Source organism: Peromyscus californicus, unplaced genomic scaffold (assembly GCF_007827085.1).
Source record: "Peromyscus californicus insignis strain IS unplaced genomic scaffold, ASM782708v3 Scaffold_4__1_contigs__length_199733344, whole genome shotgun sequence".
Taxonomy (NCBI): domain Eukaryota; kingdom Metazoa; phylum Chordata; class Mammalia; order Rodentia; family Cricetidae; genus Peromyscus; species Peromyscus californicus.
The window spans coordinates 53,346,067-53,366,754 of record NW_026294562.1 but is presented as its reverse complement, the minus strand read 5'-3'; the positions used below and the strand labels follow the sequence as shown (position 1 = coordinate 53,366,754).

General features: G+C 42.0%; 1 protein-coding gene across 4 annotated transcripts in view; it reads right to left on the bottom strand.

Moving 5' to 3' along the window:
* The window catches only part of Rtn3 (reticulon 3), a 58,600-nt gene extending 38,669 nt beyond the window's left edge, over window positions 1-19,931 (bottom strand). For 2 of the 4 annotated variants that reach the window (XM_052713525.1, XM_052713527.1), the window contains exons 1-2: window positions 19,594-19,845; window positions 3,830-3,886 (exon numbers count right to left, since the gene is read on the bottom strand). In XM_052713525.1, coding sequence (XP_052569485.1) covers window positions 3,830-3,886; window positions 19,594-19,735 — 199 coding nt within the window. In that variant the 5' untranslated portion in view covers window positions 19,736-19,845. Of the gene's footprint in view, window positions 1-3,829; window positions 3,887-19,593 lie in introns of all 4 variants that reach the window. The other 2 variants (XM_052713526.1, XM_052713528.1) reach the window with 2 other exon arrangements.
* Between the last annotated feature and the right edge of the window lie 757 nt (window positions 19,932-20,688).

Below are 20,688 nucleotides of genomic sequence, written 5' to 3'. Positions count from 1 at the left end.
CAGTTCCACTTCCAATCCTCAATGGTAGATGGAGCCCCTCTTTCCAATCATATTTCCACCTACTTAAAACAAAACAAAATAAAAAAACCAAAACATTTTTCTAAAGAAAATCTAAGTATTTTTCAGATCTACTCTCTTCAAAGCCAAAACCAAATTTCAATTTGATTTTGTGTTTAATGGAGGGTCTCTCCCCAAAATGATAGCACATTAGACCACTAATGGGAATATGATTAAAGTTCTATCTCTTTTGCTCTCATGTTTTTTGTTTGTTTGGGTTTTTTTTTCTCATGGTTTTAATATCAACTTCAATATAATATCCTTAAAAAAGTTTCTAAATCCTAAATGCAGCTATTTATCTGATCGTCTGTGTCACAGGGGCAGCAGTCATATGCAGGGGCTTTGGAGTCCTTAGTCTGTGTGACCCTGAGCTAGGCATCTCTCCATTCTAAAGCCAGGTTGCTCCACTGAGCTGGTGCCTTCCCTCTACCACTGGCTGTGAGGATCAATGATCTGCATCAAATACTAACATGGTAAAAGCTCACTAAAAAGTATCCACACACACTGTCTGCCAATGCCTTTATGTCTTATAACATACAGGAAGTCACCATTAAAATTCATTCCTCATTTCTGAAAGGCTTAGGGAGTGCCTTAAGTTTAGTTCTGCCTGTGGAAAAAGGAGCCCAGAGGCAGAAGACTACAAGGGTCTACTCCAGAGCACAAGTTAATTAAGAAGAAACTGATTATTCCACTGGCATATTAACTATATTTATTAAAAAGCTTGGGGGCTGGGGATTTAGCTCAGTGGTAGAGTGCTTGCCTAGCAAGCACAAGGCCTTGGGTTCGGTCCTCAGCTCTAGGGGAAAAAAAAAGCTTGACTTCCAAGGTATGTAGTATGTCTTTCATAAAAGTAAGTTAATAAATATAATTTTGGAAAAACATTTTACTCAATCCAAATTAATGACGTCTTTTTTTTTCTTTTTGATAAATGCCCCTCCCTGAAACCTGATAATGGTAAACAGATAATCTGTATTTCTGTATTAAAAATATAAAACAATTTTTGTTGTTGTATGCTGAGGATTGAACCTAAGTCCTTAATATATGACAATTACTGAGCTACAATCCCAGCCCACAAATCATTCTTAAATCTAAAAATGTTCTACTTAATGATTGCTACAGTTTGGATAGATAAAAGTAGTGTGTTTTCTCCAAAACTAAAGGGCCAAGGGATGCAGAAAAGATTAGGTGGGTTAGTGACAGTTATGGACTCAAGGTTCCTGCTAGTGGCAGCACTCAGAAGAGCCTCTGTGAGACAGAACTGCTTCTAATCCCAGGGTTTTGTTAACCAAACATACCAACTTCCTCTCCTTATTTTTAAAGGCAGACTAGAAGCTTCCAATATTGGCTACCCTAGAGCACAACTAATCATCTACCAAGCACTTCTTTACAGCTTCTTTACACGATAAACAGGCTGGCCTCCAGACTAGCAGAGCTCCCCTGGACTGATTTTTAGATACTGTTTTTTTGTTTTGTTTTGTAAGGGAACTGCTACTAAAGAGGCTGGGCTGGAACACTGTTAGGGATAAGGCATCATTAACTGCCTTTACAGTAAGACTATTCTGAATTTGCACGAGTCAAAATAAAATTCTTGGTAAGCAAAAAGTAAACATGTATTTCAAAGGTCATGATTTGGCTTATAAGATAGCAGAAAAATGAATCTACTTATCTTAGTATCATATAATTATGGCTACTATAAAGGAGTTAGGGGCTCTAATGTTATCAGTCTGATTAAAACATTTCATAAGATTTTTATTCTTTCTTTTCAAATTTAAAAAAATATTTCTATTTATTTTATGAACACAAGTGTTTTATGTGCCTGTATGTAAGTTCACTTCATGCCTGCCTGGTGCCTGCGGGAACAGAAGCCACTGGATTCCCCAGAACTAGATTTACAGACGGTTTATAAATTGCCATGTGGGTGCTGGGAACTGAACCCTGGTCCTCTGCAAGAGCAGCTAGTACTCTTAACCACTGAGCCATTTCTCTCCAGACTTTAATTTTTAATTTTTGCAGTGCTGGGTATCTAACTCAGGGCCTCACATATACTAGTCAAGTGCCCTAAATTGAGCTACATCCCCAGTGCTGTGCTGTGTTTTTATTATTATAAAGTCAGTCTTCCTAATGAACCAGCATCCAACCTGTAGAAAACCCCACCTAGAATAATGAACACTTCACACAGAACTTTTGAGATGTACTAGTGACTTTAATTATAGATGCCCCCCTCCCCCCACCCCTAGTACTCAGTTGATGCTGGGGCTGAACCCAGGGACTTGTGCATGGAAGGCAAGTGTTCTATTACTGAGCCAGAACAGTATTATCATTTTATCTTTAAAAACTAAGAGTTTCCCACTGACCTATATTTGGGTTTAGTACCACAGTACAAATGGAGTACACTTTACTAGCAGTATTAATCAACAAAGCATACGGCACACTCTCAAATTATTGGTAGGAGCTGCCAAGAAGATGCCTTCCCCATTGGTAGACAATTTTTTTGTTTGTTTGTTTTGTGACTGGGTTGATCTTGCTGTGCAATCCTGGCTGGCTTGGAACTCTCAAGTGACCTTCCTGCCTTTGCCTTCACAGTCCTAGGATTATAGGTGTGAGCTACCACACTTGCATTTTTTTTTTTTTAAGTCACAAGCTTAATCTCTAGGATAAGGAGCCTTAACTGCTACAAGTCAACTGACTTATTCAATATTCCTAAGGATCAGAAAGCAGCCTCCATGTTGGAATGAACTTCAGTCAGATTGACATTAAAAATCCTGTAGCTAGGCTGTTATTTGGTAGGTCAGTGGAAGTGTACTGCTTTCTAAAGCCACTGCCCTCTATATCAATTATATAAATTCAAATTAATAGGTTAAGTGCATGCTGGGATTGAGAAGTCCCAAACCCTACAGGCAAGCTTTAAAACATTTTAAGATTTATTTTAATTGTGTGTCTCTGTGGGGGAGTGGGGTGGTATACTCATGTAGCGTGTAGTGCCTGTGGAGGCAGGAAGGGGGCACTGGATCCCCTGAAGCTAGAAATACAGTAACTCACCCAACATAATTGCTGGTAATCAAATTTAGGGCCTCTGGAAAAGCAGCAGGAGCTTTTATCTTAACTGCTGAGTTACCATTTCCAATGCAATATACTTTTAACTCTGTGTGTGTGTGTGTGTGTGTGTGTGTGTGTGTACGTACCTGTGTGTGTGTGTGTGTACCTGTGTGTGTGTGACATCAGAGGACAACCTATGGAAACTGATTCTCTCCTTCTACCATGTAGTCCTGAAGACTGAATTCAGATTATTAGGCCAGGTGGAAGGCATCTTAACCTGCTGAGACATCTCACTGGCCCAAGTTTTTAATTTTTTTTAATGATTTTTTAAAAATTTTATATTCATTGGTCTTTTTCCTGCCTGTATGTCTGTGTGAGGGTGTTGGATCCCCTGGAACTGGAACTACAGACAGTTGTGAGCTGCTATGTGGGTGCTGGGAACTGAATCCAGGTCCTCTGGAAGAGCAGCCAGTACTCTTAACCACTAAGCCATCTCTCCAGTCCTAGTTTTAATTTTTAAGTAATAGTCAAAACTACATCTAAAGCTTACGCTGTATTAAATGGTTCACTCAGCCTCATTTGAGACCTACCTTAAGTAGCAAAAGGATGGGCTAGTCACTATTTTCCATTTTAAGAGATATGGAGGCAATAAAAAATTTCCATCTCATCCTCAGTTACAGCCTCTTTCTTAACATTTTTCTTATGTTAATGTGCAAAAAAAAAGTTACAGACTTGCCTTGTGAGGTCGAAAATATAGATACAGGCTGAGAGGAAGAGGAAGAAACAAAGGAATCTGAAAGAAAATATACAGCATAAAAGTTTGACAACCTTACACAGGAATCTTAACTTCAACTTTCTTTTTCTGGAGGTTTATTTAGCCAAGGGAAGATTCAAACTTTATTCCAATGACTGTTTTCACTCACCTGCCAGCGACACCTCATTTCACTTCCAGGATGCACTTCTAAAAGTTTACCAAGTCAATCGCTTTTAGACAAGCATTATCACCTTCAGGAGAAAAGAGGAAGTCCTACCATTTCACAACAGCTACAACTTCAAGAGCAGATGTTCCTCTGCTACCTTCTGGCAAAGTGGTTTCTAAGTACTAATTGCCACTTGTTTTAAATAGTTTCCAATTACATTTTGAAGCATTAAGTCACTAAGATGACAAAGGCAGGTGGATCTCTGTGAGTTCGAGACCAGCATAGTCTAAGAGCAAGTTTCAGGATAGCTAGCACTGTTACATAGAGAAACCCTGTCTCGAAAAACAAACAAACAAACAAACAACTAAGTTGAGCACTTCGAACTGAGCTGGGCAGTGGTGATGCATGCCTTTAAATCCAGCAATTGGCAGGCAGAAGCAAGTAAATCTCTGAGTTCCAGGCCAGCCTCGTCTACAGATCAAGTTCCAGAACAGCCAGGGCTACACAGAGAAACCCTGTCTCAAAAAGCAAACAACAAGAAAAGAAAAACAACAACAACAACAACAAAACCTGGCAAAACCTGACCCTCGATAATTTAAAAACAAAATCACAATTCATTGGAAAATAGGGCTAACATGAGAAATCTTTCATCTTTGAAAATCACACTCCTCCAATCTGTCAGCATATAAAAAATGTAACATACACATAACATCCCCTTTTTATCTGTTTGATAAACATACCCTTTTTTATTTATTTATTTATTTATTTTTTATTTATTTTGCAATACAATTCAGTTCTACATATCAGCCACGGATTCCCTTGTTCTCCCCCCTCTCGTCCCCCTCACCTTCCCCCCAAGCCTCCCCCCGATTCCCATCTCCTCCAGGGCAAAGCCTTCCCCACAGACTGAGGTCAACCTGGTAGACTCAGTCCAGGTAGGTCTAGTCCCCTCCTCCCAGGCCGAGCCAAACAATCCTGCATAGGCCCCAGGTTTCAAACAGCCAACTCATGCAATGAGCACAAGATCTGGTCCCACTGCCTGGATGCCTCCCAAACAGATCAAGCCAATCAACTGTCTCACCCATTCGGAGGGCCTGATCCAGTGGGGACCCTCAGCCATTGGTTCATAGTTCATGTGTTTCCATTCATTTGGCTATTTGTCCCTGTGCTTTATCCAACCTTGGTCTCAACAATTCTCGCTGGGTGGATCTCTGGGAGTCCAATTAGTGAGGATAAACATACCCTTTAACTAAGCAGTTAATGCTTCCAGGAATCCATCCTACAAACAAGGCACGTATATGTACAAGGACATGTGTGTAAGGATATCCAGTAAGGGTGCTGGTTCTAAGTACCAGAAATAATGTAAATGTCCACCAACAACAGATAACTAGTTAGAAAACAACATCTAAGCCTGGAGGTACTGCCATTTGTTCAGTGCAACGAAGGGGACTAGCAGAGGGATTAATGGTCTGGGTGAAACCCAAACGGTAATGAAGGTCTGTAACTCCAGCATTTGGGAATTAAATGCAAGAGGGTCACTTGAAGGCAGCCTGGGAAACATGAAAGTCTGTCACCTCTGTCTCTGTTTCTCTCTCCTACACACACATAGAGCCATGCATGGCAGCACACCTTTTAATCCCAGCATTCAACAGGCAGAGGCAAAAGCAGCCAGATCTTTGTGAGTTGAGGCCAGCCTGGTCTATATAGAGAGCTCTAGGCCAGCAGAGTTAACTAGTGAGACCCTGTTTCCAGAAAAGAAAATAAGAAAAGAAAAGAAAAGGAAAGGAAAGGAAAAGAGAAATAGGAGAAGTTATTGTCTGGGATAGAAGGAAGATTTTGCTTTTTGGCACTTAAGAAAACATGATCTTTTCAATAAAAATAAAATATTAAAAAAAAAAAAGTCTCCCGAGATAGCAGAATGGTTCAGCAGTGCTTGCCACCAAGCTTGATAATTTAAATTCAGTATCAGAGTTCACACATAATAGGAGATAACTGACTTCCACAAGCTTACCTCTGATCTCCATACAAACACTGTGGCATGCATGCACCCATATAAACAGACATACAAAATAAATGTTAAAAAGTCATATGAAAAACAAAACATTCCCCAAAATGTCCTAAATATACAAAACATTATGCATGAACTCCTTTTCTTCAAATTATAAAAATGTTTTCACAAATATTAAAGTTTTACTTAAAACCAGAAAATTGCTTTAAATAACTAAGCCATAGCAGTTATCTGTAAGTATTAATTTAGGAGAATTATTTTGTAACAAATGTTATTCTTAGCCACTTATGGAGTCATATGACTGCGCACGTGCTGTCAGCAATTGGGCAAAATGCTTAGTCAACCCAGGGCCCTACGTCCTATGTAATCCGTGCGCAGCGTGATCACATAATCTATGCGCCTGCATGGCGTAGCTACAGAAGCCCATATACACATGCGTGAGGTGACCTATAAAAGCAGGCTCTACCCATTCCTCACTCTCACTCTCCCCAAGAGGTAGCGCGCACCCCCAACCCCCGACCACCCCACACCTTTCTTTTCTGTAGGCCTACCGACCTTCACCCTTGACCTTCCCTAATAAAAACTCTAAGAGTGGGTTCCATTGCACCTTGTGTTTTCTCGAGCCAGTAAATAATACAGACAAATAACAACAAATACAGAGCACATTAAAATCAAGGCAGTTGGGAGGCAGAGGTAGGTGAATCTCCGTGAGTTCAAGGCCAGCCTGATCTACAGAGTGAGTTCCAGGACAGCCAGGAATGTTACCCAGAGAAACCATGTCTCGAAAAATTAAAAAAAAAAAAAGAAAGAAAGAAAATCAAGGCAGAATTTGGTGGGGATCAAATAGTCACTCATTAATTCAAGACCAGAATTTGAAATGCACTTTCAAGTTGCTGTAAGATGAATCATCACATACATTCTTAAACATAAGAACCATTCTTGCTCTTTTTAAAACGACTTATTATTTTAAATTATTGTATATCTATGTGTGGACATGTATACATGAGTTCAAGTGCATGCAGAGTCTAGAAGGGGGCATTAGATCCTCTAGTACTAAAGTTATAGGCAGTTGTGAGCCACTGAGTGTGGGTGCTGGGAACCAACTCTGCAAGGGCAGAATATACCCTTAAGCTCAGAGCCATCTCTCCAGCCTCTCCCCCTTTTCAAAGGAAAATCTTACTATCTCTTGTTCAGTGTTTCCAGATGGGTTCATTTCTACATGCAATTACTATCAACATTAAATCTATCAACCGATCAGTTTAAATCTAAACAGTCAGGTGTGGTGGCACACACCTACAACCCTAGAATTCAGAAGGCTAAGGTAGGAGATTGTGGGTTTAAGGACAGACAGCCTGGGCTACATAGTAAGACCCTGTCTCAAAGAATACACAAAAACAAAATAAATGTATCTGACAAACCTGGTTGGGGAGGGCCCTCCTTTAAGTAAACCCAATGCCTAAATAAATAAATAAGCAAGCAAGCAAGCCAGTCAGCCAGCCCTATGTACCTGCCAGCTGTCCGCCTGTTCATTTCTACTTATACCCCCCCACCCAGTGGAAAATTCTACCCTGCCAATTTGTATGCATAGCATCTGTTCTGATAGAGAAGAGAGATAACCAGCAGTTTGCAACAATATTGTACGAGGTTTCTAACTTACAAAAACCACATGACATTCCTACTCCTATCTACCCTAGAGAAGTGAACTCTAGAATGATGATCTTAATCCTCCAAAACAAGCGAAATGTAAGAGCTATCAAACTAGTGTGAGTTGTTGGAATCAGCAGGGACAGCCACTGGGGTAAATGAAGATCACCCCAGAAGACTTTGCCATCTTTGTAGGTGAACAAGTGCCAGGGGGTGGGGTGGGAAGATGAGGGTGGGGTGGGAGCAGGTATTCTGGAGAGAAGGAACTGGGCCTTTACATATCTAAATGATACACTTTGTACAGTGAGGAATCACTAAAGGGTGTGACACTATCATATGTAAGTGTTTTTGGGGGGAGACTATTTTGTTTGGAGACAGGGTTTCACTATGCATCCTTCAAGAGTGCTGGGTTCACAACCATGTGCATTACACCCAGCTTTCACACATGTTTTAAAAAGAACTCAGATCTTGGCTGGGCATGGTGGCACATACCTTTAATCCCAGCACTCAGGAGGCAGAGGCAGGCTAGCCTGTTCTACAAAGCGAGTTCCAGGACAGCCAGGGCTATCCAGAGAAACCCTGTCTCGAAAAAAACAAAACAAAACAAAACAAAACAAACAAAAAGTGAAAAAAAGAACTCAAATCTCTACTAAATTGTAAAGCTCCTGCATGAAGTCAGGCATGATGGGCTGGAAAGATGGTTCAGTGGTTAAGAGCACCAGCTACTCTTCCAAAGGTCCTGAGTTCAATTCCCAGTACCCACATGGTGGCTCACAACCATCTATAATGGGATCTGATTCCTTCTTCTGGCCTGCATGAAGACAGAGCACTCATATACATAAAGTCAGGAATGATGGTACACACCTATAATCCCAGTACAAAATAGAAAAAAAAAATCACCACCTCAGCAAGACTGAACGGAGACAACTTGGAATCTTCTGAATGGATGCTAAAAACTAGAGAAATAATAGTCAAAGATAACCACAGAAGTGGGAATCGTGGTGGTACACACGTGTAATGCTGGTACTTGGAGAGCAGAGACAGGAAGATCACTGTAAGTTTGAGGCCAATCAGGATGACACAGTGTGACCTTGTCTAAAAGGAAAAAGGAAAGGAAGGAAGGAAAAGGAAAAAGAAAAGGGAAGGACTCAATGTCATTTGTGACAAGAGAGAACTTATAGTATTCTTCCTTATTCGTTTATATTCTGTCTCTTTTAAGGTTTAAAAGAGGTTCTTACTGTGCATCTGGAACTTGATGTAGTTTGAAAATCAGTATGTAATCAAGGCTAGATTCAAACTGGTGATGCTCCTGCTTCAGACTCTCAAGTGCTGGGATTACAGGCATGTGCTACGACCACTGGCTTATATGGTGCTGGAGACTGAACACAGACAGAGCTTTGTGAATCCTAGCCAAGCATTTTTATCAACTGAGCTATGTCCCCAGACCCAATGCCCTCTTCATGAGTCAAGAACACATGCAGGATGTCACATTTTGTCATTATCAGTCCCTTAACTTGCAGAAGATGACAGCTTCTCAGACTTTTCTGGCTTTATGATCTTGAATGAGTGTGTGTGTGTGTGTGTGTGTGTGTGTGTGTGTGTGTGTGTGTGTGTGTGTGTGGTGTTGGTTTGTATTAAGCATGCAAGTTCAAGGTACACCTGCCTATATGTAAGCATGTGGGGACTAGAAGCAGACATCACTTATCTTCCTCTGTTGTTCGCCACTATCCCCCCATCCCCTACTGAGCCTGGAGCTTGCTACTTTGGCTAGACTGGCTGGCCAATGTACCCCAGGATCTGCTTGTCTCTAAAGCTCCCTCCTGCAGTACTGGGGTTACAAACATGTGTATCACACCTAGCTTTTACATGAGTGCTGGGGTCTGAATTCAAGTCCCTGTGCTTGTACCCACCAAGTCATCTCCCCAGCCCCTGATCTTGACAGTTTTAAGGAATACCAATTAAAGATATTTTACAGCTGGGTGGCAGTGGTGCACACCTTTAATCCCAGCACTAGGGAGGCAGAGCCAGGCAGATCTTTGTGAGTTTGAGGCCAGCCTGGTCTACAGAGCGAGATCCAGGACAAGCACCAACACTACACAGAGAAACCCTATCTCGCGGGGGTGGTGGGGGTAGGGGTGGGGGTGGTGGTGGTGGGTGGGTGGGGGGGAACCCAACCAAACAAAAAAGATATTTTACAGAATGTCTTCCAATTAGGGTCTGACATATTTTTCTTCTTGCCAGACTGGAATGATAGATTTAGATTAAGAATGCCACCAAGATAAAGGGTCATCATAACCTCTGAAGGAATAGTACCAGTGTGACTTGCTTTACAAAGTTTCTCCAGGACAGTTCTGCTCCCCATACAAGTCCAAGAAAGTGTGGAGGTTAGAGGACAACTTGCAGGAATCAGTTCTCTGTTTCCATTACAGGGTTCTGGGGACATAACTAGGACACTGGGCTTGGCAGTAAGTACCTTTACCTGCTAAGCCAGTGGTTCTCAACCTGTGAGTCAAGACCTCTCTGAGAGCTGAAGGACCTTTTCACAAGGGTCCCCTAACACCATCGGAAAACACAGATATCTATATTATGATTCCTAACAGTAGCAAAATTACAGTTATGAGGTAGCAATGAAAACAACTTTATGGTTGGGGGGTTACTACAACACGAGGAACTATATTAAAGGGTTGCAGTACAAGGAAGCGTGAGCACCACTGTGCTAAGCCATCTCACCAACCCAGGTTTTTCTTAAACATTGTATTACTTTTCAGGTGTAGTAGGGTATTCCTTTAATCCCAGCATTCCAGAGGCAGAGAAAGGTGGAACTCTGAGTTCAAGGCCAGCCTAGTCTTCAAAGAGTTTTAGGATAGCCAGGGCTACACAGAAAAACCGTCTCAAAAAAAACAAAAAACAACTTCCCCCACAAAAATATGTATGCATATGCATACTACTTTTACTTATGTTTTTTATATATGTGGGTTTGCGTGTGCCAGGCACCTAAGTTAGTTCTCTCCTTCTACTATGTGGGCCCCAAGTATGGAATTCAGGTCATCAAGCTTTGTGGCAAGCACCTTTACTGATCTATCTTGCCAGCCATAAAATGGCAGGTTGACCTTTTTATTTATTATTTTATCTATTAAGCTAACATTAACTATTGTATTCTTTGTTTGCATGATTTTTGGAACAGGGTTTTTTTCTGTGTAGCCCTGGCTGTCCTGGAATTTGCTCTGTAAACCAGGCTGGGATCATACTCAAACAGAGATCCATCTGCCTCTGCCTCCCCTAAAAGTGTACCATTACACCTGGCCCTTAACTATTGTAAACAATAGACCAATTGGTAATATGTTTTAGTTCTTTAGAACCAATAAACACAAATATAATACTCAAATAAACCTATTATTTGTTAGTAGATATAAATGGTAACCCGATAACTTAGGTTAAGACAGTCTTACAGGACTCGGTAGAGTGCTTGCATAGCATATGCAAGACTATAGGTTTAATTGTTAATACTACAAAAAACAAAAACAAAAACAAAACAAAGAAAGGAAGGGAGAAGAAAATGATATATTTTCCCCAACTCTGAAGGCTGGAGTATCAAAGATAAAAGCTCAGGCTGGGTAGATTCAGTCAATGTCTGGTAATTCTCCCTGATCCACAGACAGAAAATTCCCACTATGTTCTCACATGGTGGAAGGTGTACACAAGCTCTCTGGATCTCCATTGTAAAACCACTAATCCCAACCATATGGCTTCAAGATCTCCCAAAGGCCACCTTAGTGGCTATGTTTCAGCAGAGGAATTTGGGATGATGAAGTAAGAGGTACATGACATGATCTACTGCACTGAAGGAAGAACATTACTGGCAGAGTTAACAGCAAATATCCCAAGAGAGGTGAGTATTTCCTAAGAACAAGAAGGCCAAAGTAGCTGAAGCAGACGAACAGACTATCCAATGGGGTGACGTATACTATATTATAGGATATAATCAGCCCATAAAGACTTTGGCGTTGATTCTGAATACGACATGAAGCCATTGAAGCACTTTATCCAGGAATGACATGATCCAACTGAACATTTTCACAGGTTTACACTAGCTGCCATAGGAGAAAAGAACAATCAGGAAGAAACTATAGTTACCCAAGAGTAGTGAGTTTGCTTGTAGCTTATAGCAGCCTTGATCAGGTTAGTAACGAATGAGGCTGAGAGACTTGGTCAGATTCTGGATATATTCTGAAAGTAGACTCAATGCTGATAAAAAAAAAACAAAACAAAAAACAAAAAAGAATGGCTACATTAAAAAAAAAAAACTTAGGTAAATGATGGACAGGGCTGAAGAGCCATTTATTGAGGTAGAGAAGACAGTGAAAAGAACATCATAAAGGAAGGATCAGGAATTCAGCTTAAGACACAGTAAGTTTGGAATGTCTATTAGACATGAAGACTGAAGAAAAAGATCTGAAAGTATTAACAAGTAGCATATTAAACCTTAAGATGGACTAGCATAAACAGAAAAGTTCTGTGAAGTGGAACTGGAGCATTTGTTTATAAGTGAGGAAGATTTATAAATAAATAAATAAATAAACAAACAAACAAACAAATAAATAAATAAATAAATAAATGGGCTGGAGAGATGAATCGGTGGTAAGAGCTTCAGGGTAAGTTCCTAGTACCCACATGGCATCTCACAACTGTCTATAACTACAGTTTCAGGGGATCTGATGCCGTCTTCTGATCTCTGTCGGCAGTAGTCATGCATGTAATACACAGATGTACATGCAGGCAAAATATCCATGCAAATAAAAAAATACTTTTTTTTTTTTTTTTGAGATAGGGTCTATTATGTAGTTCTAACTGGAACTTACTATGTAGACCAGGCTGGCCTTAAACTCACAGAGATCCACATGCTTCTGACTCCAAGTGCCTGGATTAAAGTTGGGTGACAGCATAAAATATTTTTTTAATTAAAAAATAAAAGAACTAAAGTTGGGCATGGTGCCACATGCCTTTAATCCTAGCACTCAGGAGTCAGAGGCAGGTGGATCTCTGTGAGTATGAGGCCAGTCTGGTCTACATAATGAGACCCTGTCTTTAAAAAAAAGTGAGTTTTACCAGAGTATGGTAGTGTACATGCCTGTAATCCTAGCAATTAGGAGGATCAGGAGTTCAAGACCAGCTTTTTAGGAGTTCAAGGCTAGCCTGAGCTAAGAGACCCACCCTGCTGTTTCAACCACCCTAAAACCAAAGTTATATCCCATAAACTACATAAAACAAACTAGAAAAGGAGTCAGAAGAGGAATTGTGAGAGAAATCTGTGGTCTCATGGAAAACAAACCTAAAACATGTCAAGAAGAGGGTGATTGATTATGCTCTTGAGAGGGCATGTAAGAAGGATGACTCAGAGTGACCACTGGATTCCATAATGTGGAAAATGGCCAGTTAACTTGACCAGAAGTCAGTGAAGCAAAAAAACCAAAACAAAACAAAAAACACCTGGCTTAGGAACTATGTGACCCAAACTAAGATTTTCAATTTTAACTGATCCTGAATTTAAGGGGTGACTAAACCATTTTTAGCACAAGTTGCTTCAAATCCTAAACAGAAGCAGTATATATGTGTATGAGAATGAGAACTGAGCCTTAAATTCCTTGACTCTAGACCATCTACCAACTTCACTGTTGCTAACCTTGGGTACATGGTTTAATTTCTCTAGGTCTGTGTCCCAACCTGGGGTGTGTGTATGTTATTGTTACCCAACTCACAAATAAACATAACATAAATCTTTCTTCTATTGAATATAGCCTCCAAACGGATAGCCTATGCTGCATATCTATCTCCCTATCACCCAGAATTCCTTTCAATCTGGGCGGTGGTGGTAGGACTTGGGAGGCAGAGCCAGGCGGATCTCTGTGAGTTTGAGGCCAGCCTGGTCTACAGAGTGAGTGAGATCCAGGATAGGCACCAAAACAACACAGGGAAACCCTGTCTAAGAACAAAAACAAAAACAAAAAAACCCCAAAACCAGAGTTCCTTCCAAAGAGCTGTAATATGCTCAGTTGTTGAATTGTTACACAAGGGCATGACTTAAACCATAAGGTAATAGGCAAATGTTAAGGTATCCGAAATATTAGCCAGCTCTGATCAGCATACACCTGTAATCCCAGCTGCTTGAGGCAGAGGCTGGAGGACTGAAGATTTGAGGACAGCCTGGGCTACGAGTGAGTTCAGGAATAGTCTGGGTGAGACCCTGACTAAAAATAAGATATACAAAGACAGCTGGAGATGTAGCTTAGTGGCAGGACCTTGCCTAGTACTCACTGAGCCCTAGATTCAATTTCCAGTTGGGCAAAGATCCCTGTTATCAAGTATTTCTACCTTAAATGTAAACCAAAAACAATGTTCATTGTTGAAATACTTTGATATAACAGGACAAAAAGGGTTCTGTATTAATTTCGCTTAAGAAGTTTTCCAGAATACCCTTCCATTTATCCTGAAGGGCAAGCTGCCAATGAGGAATATGCCAAGTGCCAACATGTACCCTTCCTGGTTATGTTATGAAGATGTGTTTACAGGAAGTAGTAAGTCAGTTAATGTAAGAAAAGAGGTAAGGATAGTCCTTGAAATCATCACCATCACCATCCACCACAAGATGATCCACCTGCTAATGATTAACCTTCCCTAAGTGAAAATCTTACACAGCAGTTAAAGAAGCTCTCTCTGAGCCAGGTGTGGTAGCACATACCTTTATCCCAGCACTTGAGAGACAAGAGACAGGTGGCTATCTATGAGTTCAAAGCCAGCCTGGTCTACATAGAGTTCAGGACAGCCAGGGGATACATAGTGAAATCCTGTCTCCAACAGCAACAGCGGTTCTCTTTGGAGCTACAACAGGAGAGTCATAGGTCTTCCATAAGTCACAGATACACAATAAAAAAGATTTCCACGGGCGATGGTGGCGCACACCTTTAATTCCAGCACTCGGGAAGCAGAGCCAGGCGGATCTCTGCGAGTTCGAGGCCAGCCTGGTCTACAGAGCGAGCTCCAGGACAGGCACCAAAACTACACAGAGAAACCCTGTCTCGAAAAAACAGAAACAAATAAATAAACAAAAAACAACTTAAAAAAAAGATAGATTTCCATGATGCAATCAGGAACAATAGTGTTATAGCTTAAACTGAGTTAGCATGTTCGTATCTTTCAAAACATTTACAATAACCCATAATCTAAAACAACTGTAGAATTATATTGTTACAAATGAATTAGAATAAAAGAAAGGCAAGTAAGGTGGTGGTGGTGCACGCCTTTAATCCCAGTACTTGGGAGGCAGAGGCAGGAGGATCTCAGTGAGTTCCAGGCCAGCCTGGTCTACAAAGTGAGTTCCAGGACAGCCAGGACTGTTACACAGAGAAACCCTGTCTCAAAAAAAACAAAACAAACAAACAAAAAAAGCAAGGCAACACCTTTTCTTTCTTTTCTTGAAGTAAGGTCTCAATATGTAGCCCTGGCTGGTCTGGAACTCACAAAAGTCCACCTATCTTTGCCTCCAAGTGCTGGGATTAAAGATGTGTAGATCACACCTGGCCAGAAAGTTATTTAAAAACAAAAAAGAATTTTTTGTTTTTAAATTTTCTTTTTCCAGTACTGGGAATTGAACCCACAGTTTAGCACATCCCAGGCAAACACTCTGTCCTTTTATGTTTTAAAAGTCTGTAAAATTTAGAAGGCTAAACTCATTAACCATAAAGCTGAAAACAACACTGGGTACACATGATTACTACACACACTAACATAAAATTTACTTGGAGCCAATGTAATTCTGCCAAGAACTAGGAAATGGTCAATTTTAAGACTACAACTACTTTAAACTAAAGAAGTGTCTTTCAACAGAAATACTGCTTGGCTCAAACAAAACTGATAAACTTAACTTTCTCTTTTCCTCTAATGATATGTCACTAATTCCTTCATTACCGAACTTCACTTCACAAGCGCTTGCAACACTCACCTGAGTGGAACAGGTGACTGGCGTATCATGAGGAACAATTTCCTCACAGCTGAATTAACAAAAGCAACACTATTCTTGCTATGGTTTTCAGACCATCTCTAAAATACTAAAATGCAAAAAAAGGGTTCAATACAAAAGCAGTGGAAAGGATAAATGAACAAAAATAAAAAAATAAAAACACTGAAAGTCTTACCCTAAACTTTGTAAATAACCACCTGGAGATTAAAGTTAGGGTTAAGGTGCATCCATTAAATTTATGTTGGCAAGTACTTTAAATGAGCTGAGTAGTTAAATCACTTAGGAACTTGGCTTCAATAGAAAACAGCATTCAAGGAAACCTTTTCTTTCCCAGGAATAAAAAAAATAATAAAGTCAGTGGGTGTTCGTAGACTATTCTGACCATTCTTGCTATCTCTTACACATGTCTGCTGTGACAAGCATTTTATAATGTAGCTTACCTGTATTTACTATAGCCAGAATGCTACAGGAAATATTCAAGCATACTGATACTATGCCAAGCCACCTAAGAAACAAGTTGCACCCCTCCTTGTTGTTGTGTTGTTTTTTGAGATAGGGTCTCTGTATTTAGCTTTGGCAGGCTAGGATTTGATATGTACATCAGGTTAACCTTGAATGCACAGAGAATTGCTTGTCTCTGCCTTCTAAGTGCTGGGATAAAAGACAAAGCCACTATGTCTAGCTGTTAAAACTTTTTTTTTTTGTTGGGCCGTGGTGGCACATGCCTTTGATCCCAGCACTTGGGAGGCAGAGCCAGGCAGATGTCTGTGAGTTCGAGGCCAGCCTAGTCTACAAACTGAGATCCAGGAAAGGCACCAAAACTACACAGAGAAACCCTGTCTCGGGAAAAAAAAAATTAATAATAATAAAAAAAAAAACCTTTTGTTTTGTTTTTTTTTAAATGGCTGGAGAGAGGGCTGGAAAAATGGATCAGCAGTTAAGAGCACATGAGCACATATTGCTTTTGAGAACTGGAGTTCAGTTCTCAGCATTCACACTGCCTGGCTCACAACCACATGTAATTCTAGTTCCAGGTGGATCTGACACCTCTGGCCTCTATGGGAACCTGTACTTGTATATACATACCGACACATATACACATAATTAAAATTTAAAAATATGTATTTACAAAAGTAGCTGGGTCACTTGGGAGTAAGAGGCAGATGGATCTCTGTGAGTTGGAGGCTAGCCTGATCTATAGAGAGTTCCAGGACAGTCAGGGCTGTTACACAGAGAAACCCTGACTTGAAAAACAACAAAACAAAAACAAAAACAAAAAGGCTGGGAATACATAGCCCACTGGTGGACTGCGTGTCTAGCACAGGCCAGCTCCTGCATTCACACCTTGGTGGTACTGGGAAAACAATAATAATTTTCTTTTATTGTTTAGGAAGACTGAGATTTTTTTCACTTGTAATTCAACTATTATTCTATGTGCAGATAATTTGTAACTTGCAGATGCATCAAGTATTAGATATTGTTAATAAAAATCAGGTTTGAAGTAGTTTGCTTTTAAAGACACAAAGCAAAAGCATCGAGTTCACACTGCTGATTTGTATTTTATCCCTTCAGATTAATCTCTATTATTTGCTAACATTCACTTATGGGCAAAGCCCTTTCTGTGTGCTTCATTTTCATACCAACTACTATAATTTTAATGGTGTGTAAACTAAGACACAGCCCTCATACAAGAACAACAGTTATTAAGAGGTAAACCCAAGGGTGGGGGTGGCCCACGCCTTTAGCCTCAGCACTCCAGAGACAGGCGAACCTCTGTGAGCTTGAAGCCAGCCTAGTCTACAGAGCCGAGTTCCAGGACAGCCAGAGATGTTACACAGAGAAACCCTGTCTCAAAAAACAAAAAACAAAAAAAGGTTAAAACAAAATATTTTTCAACTGCCCAAGCTATTATTTGAGCTAATTTCATAAAGAGAAATGTAGCTTTATTTTGACATCATGATTTTCAGAAAAGTAGTTTCTAGCAAACTGTGAAATTTCAATATCATTAGCTATTAAAAACATATATATATATATATATATATATATATACTTGCATTTTTCTGATGCACCAAGGAAGCTAATCGATGACAATGCATTAAAAGAATAAAAATGTGGATTCTTGCTAGGTGTGGTGACCTGCACACATAGTCCCAGTGGAGGCTGAGGCAGAATCATCTTGCATTCAAGGCCAGCCTGAGCCACTTTTGTCTTAAATTTTTTTTTCACCATTTGATCATAATCAGGACTAAAATTTTAATTCCCTGGCTGCTAGCTAGAATGATTCCTCAATACTTAAGATCTGATCTTGAGCACAAATGGCCAACTTCTAAAACCGAGATCTTTATCAGAAATTTGGAAATTAAGAATAGGAAGAGGCCAACATAACCGTAAGTAGTGATGTAATTAAAGTCAAGGGACCAAGTTGCTAAGTTATAGAAAGCCACTGTTCATTTGGAAGTTAGCCCAGAACACAAAAATTTGGAGGAGAAATGCTGGCGGTTTAAACAGAACCAGGGTTCCAAATATGCTGCCTCATTCCTTTATCTGCAGAAGCTTCCTCCCATACCGTTTACCCAAATGGCTATAACCACCCTGGAGAATCCGGCAGGGCAACAAAGGTCTCAGACAGGTGGAAAGCCAGTATTAGGAAACACAAGAGAATATATTTGATGCTAAGATCAGGAATACTGTGTTCATTAGAAAGACCAACGCAAGAGTACGTTGGAGATAACAAAGCATTTTTCAAACCTCTCAAAATTCTTCCTTTGACAAATCGCATTTTTTTTTTTCGCCAAAGACTCCGTTCCTTTAAGAACTACCACCTGCCAGCGGGCTTATTTTCCAAGAAGGCATCTGCACTGCAGCTCTCTGCATAGGGGAGCTTGCTTGTCCGCTCCCACCAGCAGGCAGACATGTATACAATAGAAACTAAAGGAGGCCGGCAGCGTCCCTCCTAGTCTTTTCACAGACAAGAGAGAAGGGGGTCCAACCAGCCCAGGCTTTGTCTGAATTTTCTCCTCTTTTCCCTGCAGTAAACGTTCCCTTTTGCTATACTGCTATCGAGAATAGGCCATCGAAAACATGAAATCAAAACATGGTGATGGCTTGGCATAGCTATTTATTATCTTCTAGAATATAGCAACTGATTGCGTGTCCCCACCCCCACGGTGCGCCTGTGAAGAGCCGGCTGTATTGCAGATGCAGCCAAGGATCCATCTTGGACTATCGGCAGCTCCCTCCCAAATCTTCCTGTGCTATTCTTTCATCACGCCTCCTCTACCTCAGATAAATCTGGCATTCAGTTTAGCCCAAAACAGTAATAGAACTTCCTGATCCCGGCAAACAAAAAAAAAAAAAAATTTTTTTTTGGGGGGGGAGGACTACCACCCATGTGAGATCGTGTCAACACCTGTCTGCAAACCTGCAACGCCATCCCTTCCACCACCACTCAAAATCCTAACATCATGTCTCCTACGACCCACCTGTCACAATCCTCTGAAGCTAGCTAATCCTCCACTAAGTCAGCCCCCCCACCCCCCGCCCCGCGCCCCGTTCCACCCCAGGGCTCTCCGCCCCCCCCCCCCCCCGAACACGATCCATTCGGTTCACCGAGCCTTTCTCCGTTTTCAGCCCACGACCGTGTCCTCACCTGCAGGGAGTCAGCATCAACGCCCACTCTCTAGACCACCTCCCCGCCCCCAACCTGTTTCTTCACACCCCGTTATTTCCTCACCGCGGCTCGGCCCTTCGCTCCCCTCCCCCTTTGCCTGTTCCTCAAATGCCCGCCTAGGGGCTGAAGCCGCCCGCCGCCCGCCGCCCGCCGCCCGCCGCCCGGGTAGGGCCCCCGCCCCCGCCCCCGCCCGGAGACCCGCTTGCTCGCGCTCCCCAGGGGCCGAGCTCCCCGCGCGCCTCACCTGCACACGAGGAGCCGCAGCTCTTCGCCCCCAGGGCGGGGCAGGCTCCGGGGCTCCCGCCGCTGCCGAGTGCGGACGGCTCGGCCCCGGAGGACGACGAGGAGATTGACGGGGACTGAGTGGCCGCCGACGACTCCGCCATGGCTGGACGAGCAAGGGCGGGAGAGGGGTGAAGCGAGACGTGGGGCAGGAGAGTGGGAGGGCACGCAGAATAATCCAGCAGCTGGCTCTCCGAGGTACCCGGCGCAGGGTGATGCGAAGACCGACTCCGACAGACTGACTGACTCAGCCGAGCTCCGCGGGGAGAGGTGTACGAGCGCGCATGCGCACAAAGAACCCGAGGGCGCGCGGGCGGCGGCCTCGGAGGCGCGCAGCGACACAATGCGCAGGCGCAAGAACTGTCCCTCTGCGCTCCCGCAGGAAAGGACGCAGCGTGACTGGCCCCGCGGGTGGGGCGAGCCTCTGGAGGGTGCGTGTGCGTGTGTGTGTATGTATGTATGTGCGCGCTCGGGGGGGATAGGAGGGTGTAGAAACTTGACATAAGGGACCTGGTTTTGTGTGTGTGTGTGTGTGTGTGTGTGTGTGTGTGTGTGTGTGTGTGTATGTATGTGCGCGCGCGGGGAGGGGGGGATAGGAGGGGGGATAGGAGGGTGTAGAAACCTGACGTAAGGGACCTGGCTAAGCACCAGAACCCACCGATCACTGCAGCCCCGGCTGCGGATTAATAACGCCCCGTTTCCTGCCCACCCCCTGGTTCTTTATGTGAATGTTTTCTAGTTGGCAGATTATGTTTTAACGATCGAGGTTTCTTTGTGCTTCCGTACACTACAAATGAATTTTTAATCATAAATTCTAGTTGATGTCTTTTGCCGGTGACTCCAAAGAAAAGTGAAAGCCACAATACATAGAGACCCCCTCTGCAATGTGCTTTTTGAGTTTTCTGGCCGTGTCGTAATATCGCCTCACCGAGGCAGACATGGCCCAGTCCCACGTTTGATAGGTGGAGAGAAATGCTAAACAGAATGAGAAACTATTACTCATTCCAATCACATTGCAATGCAGTCTCAGAATCAGCTTCACATTTTTATCTTGTTT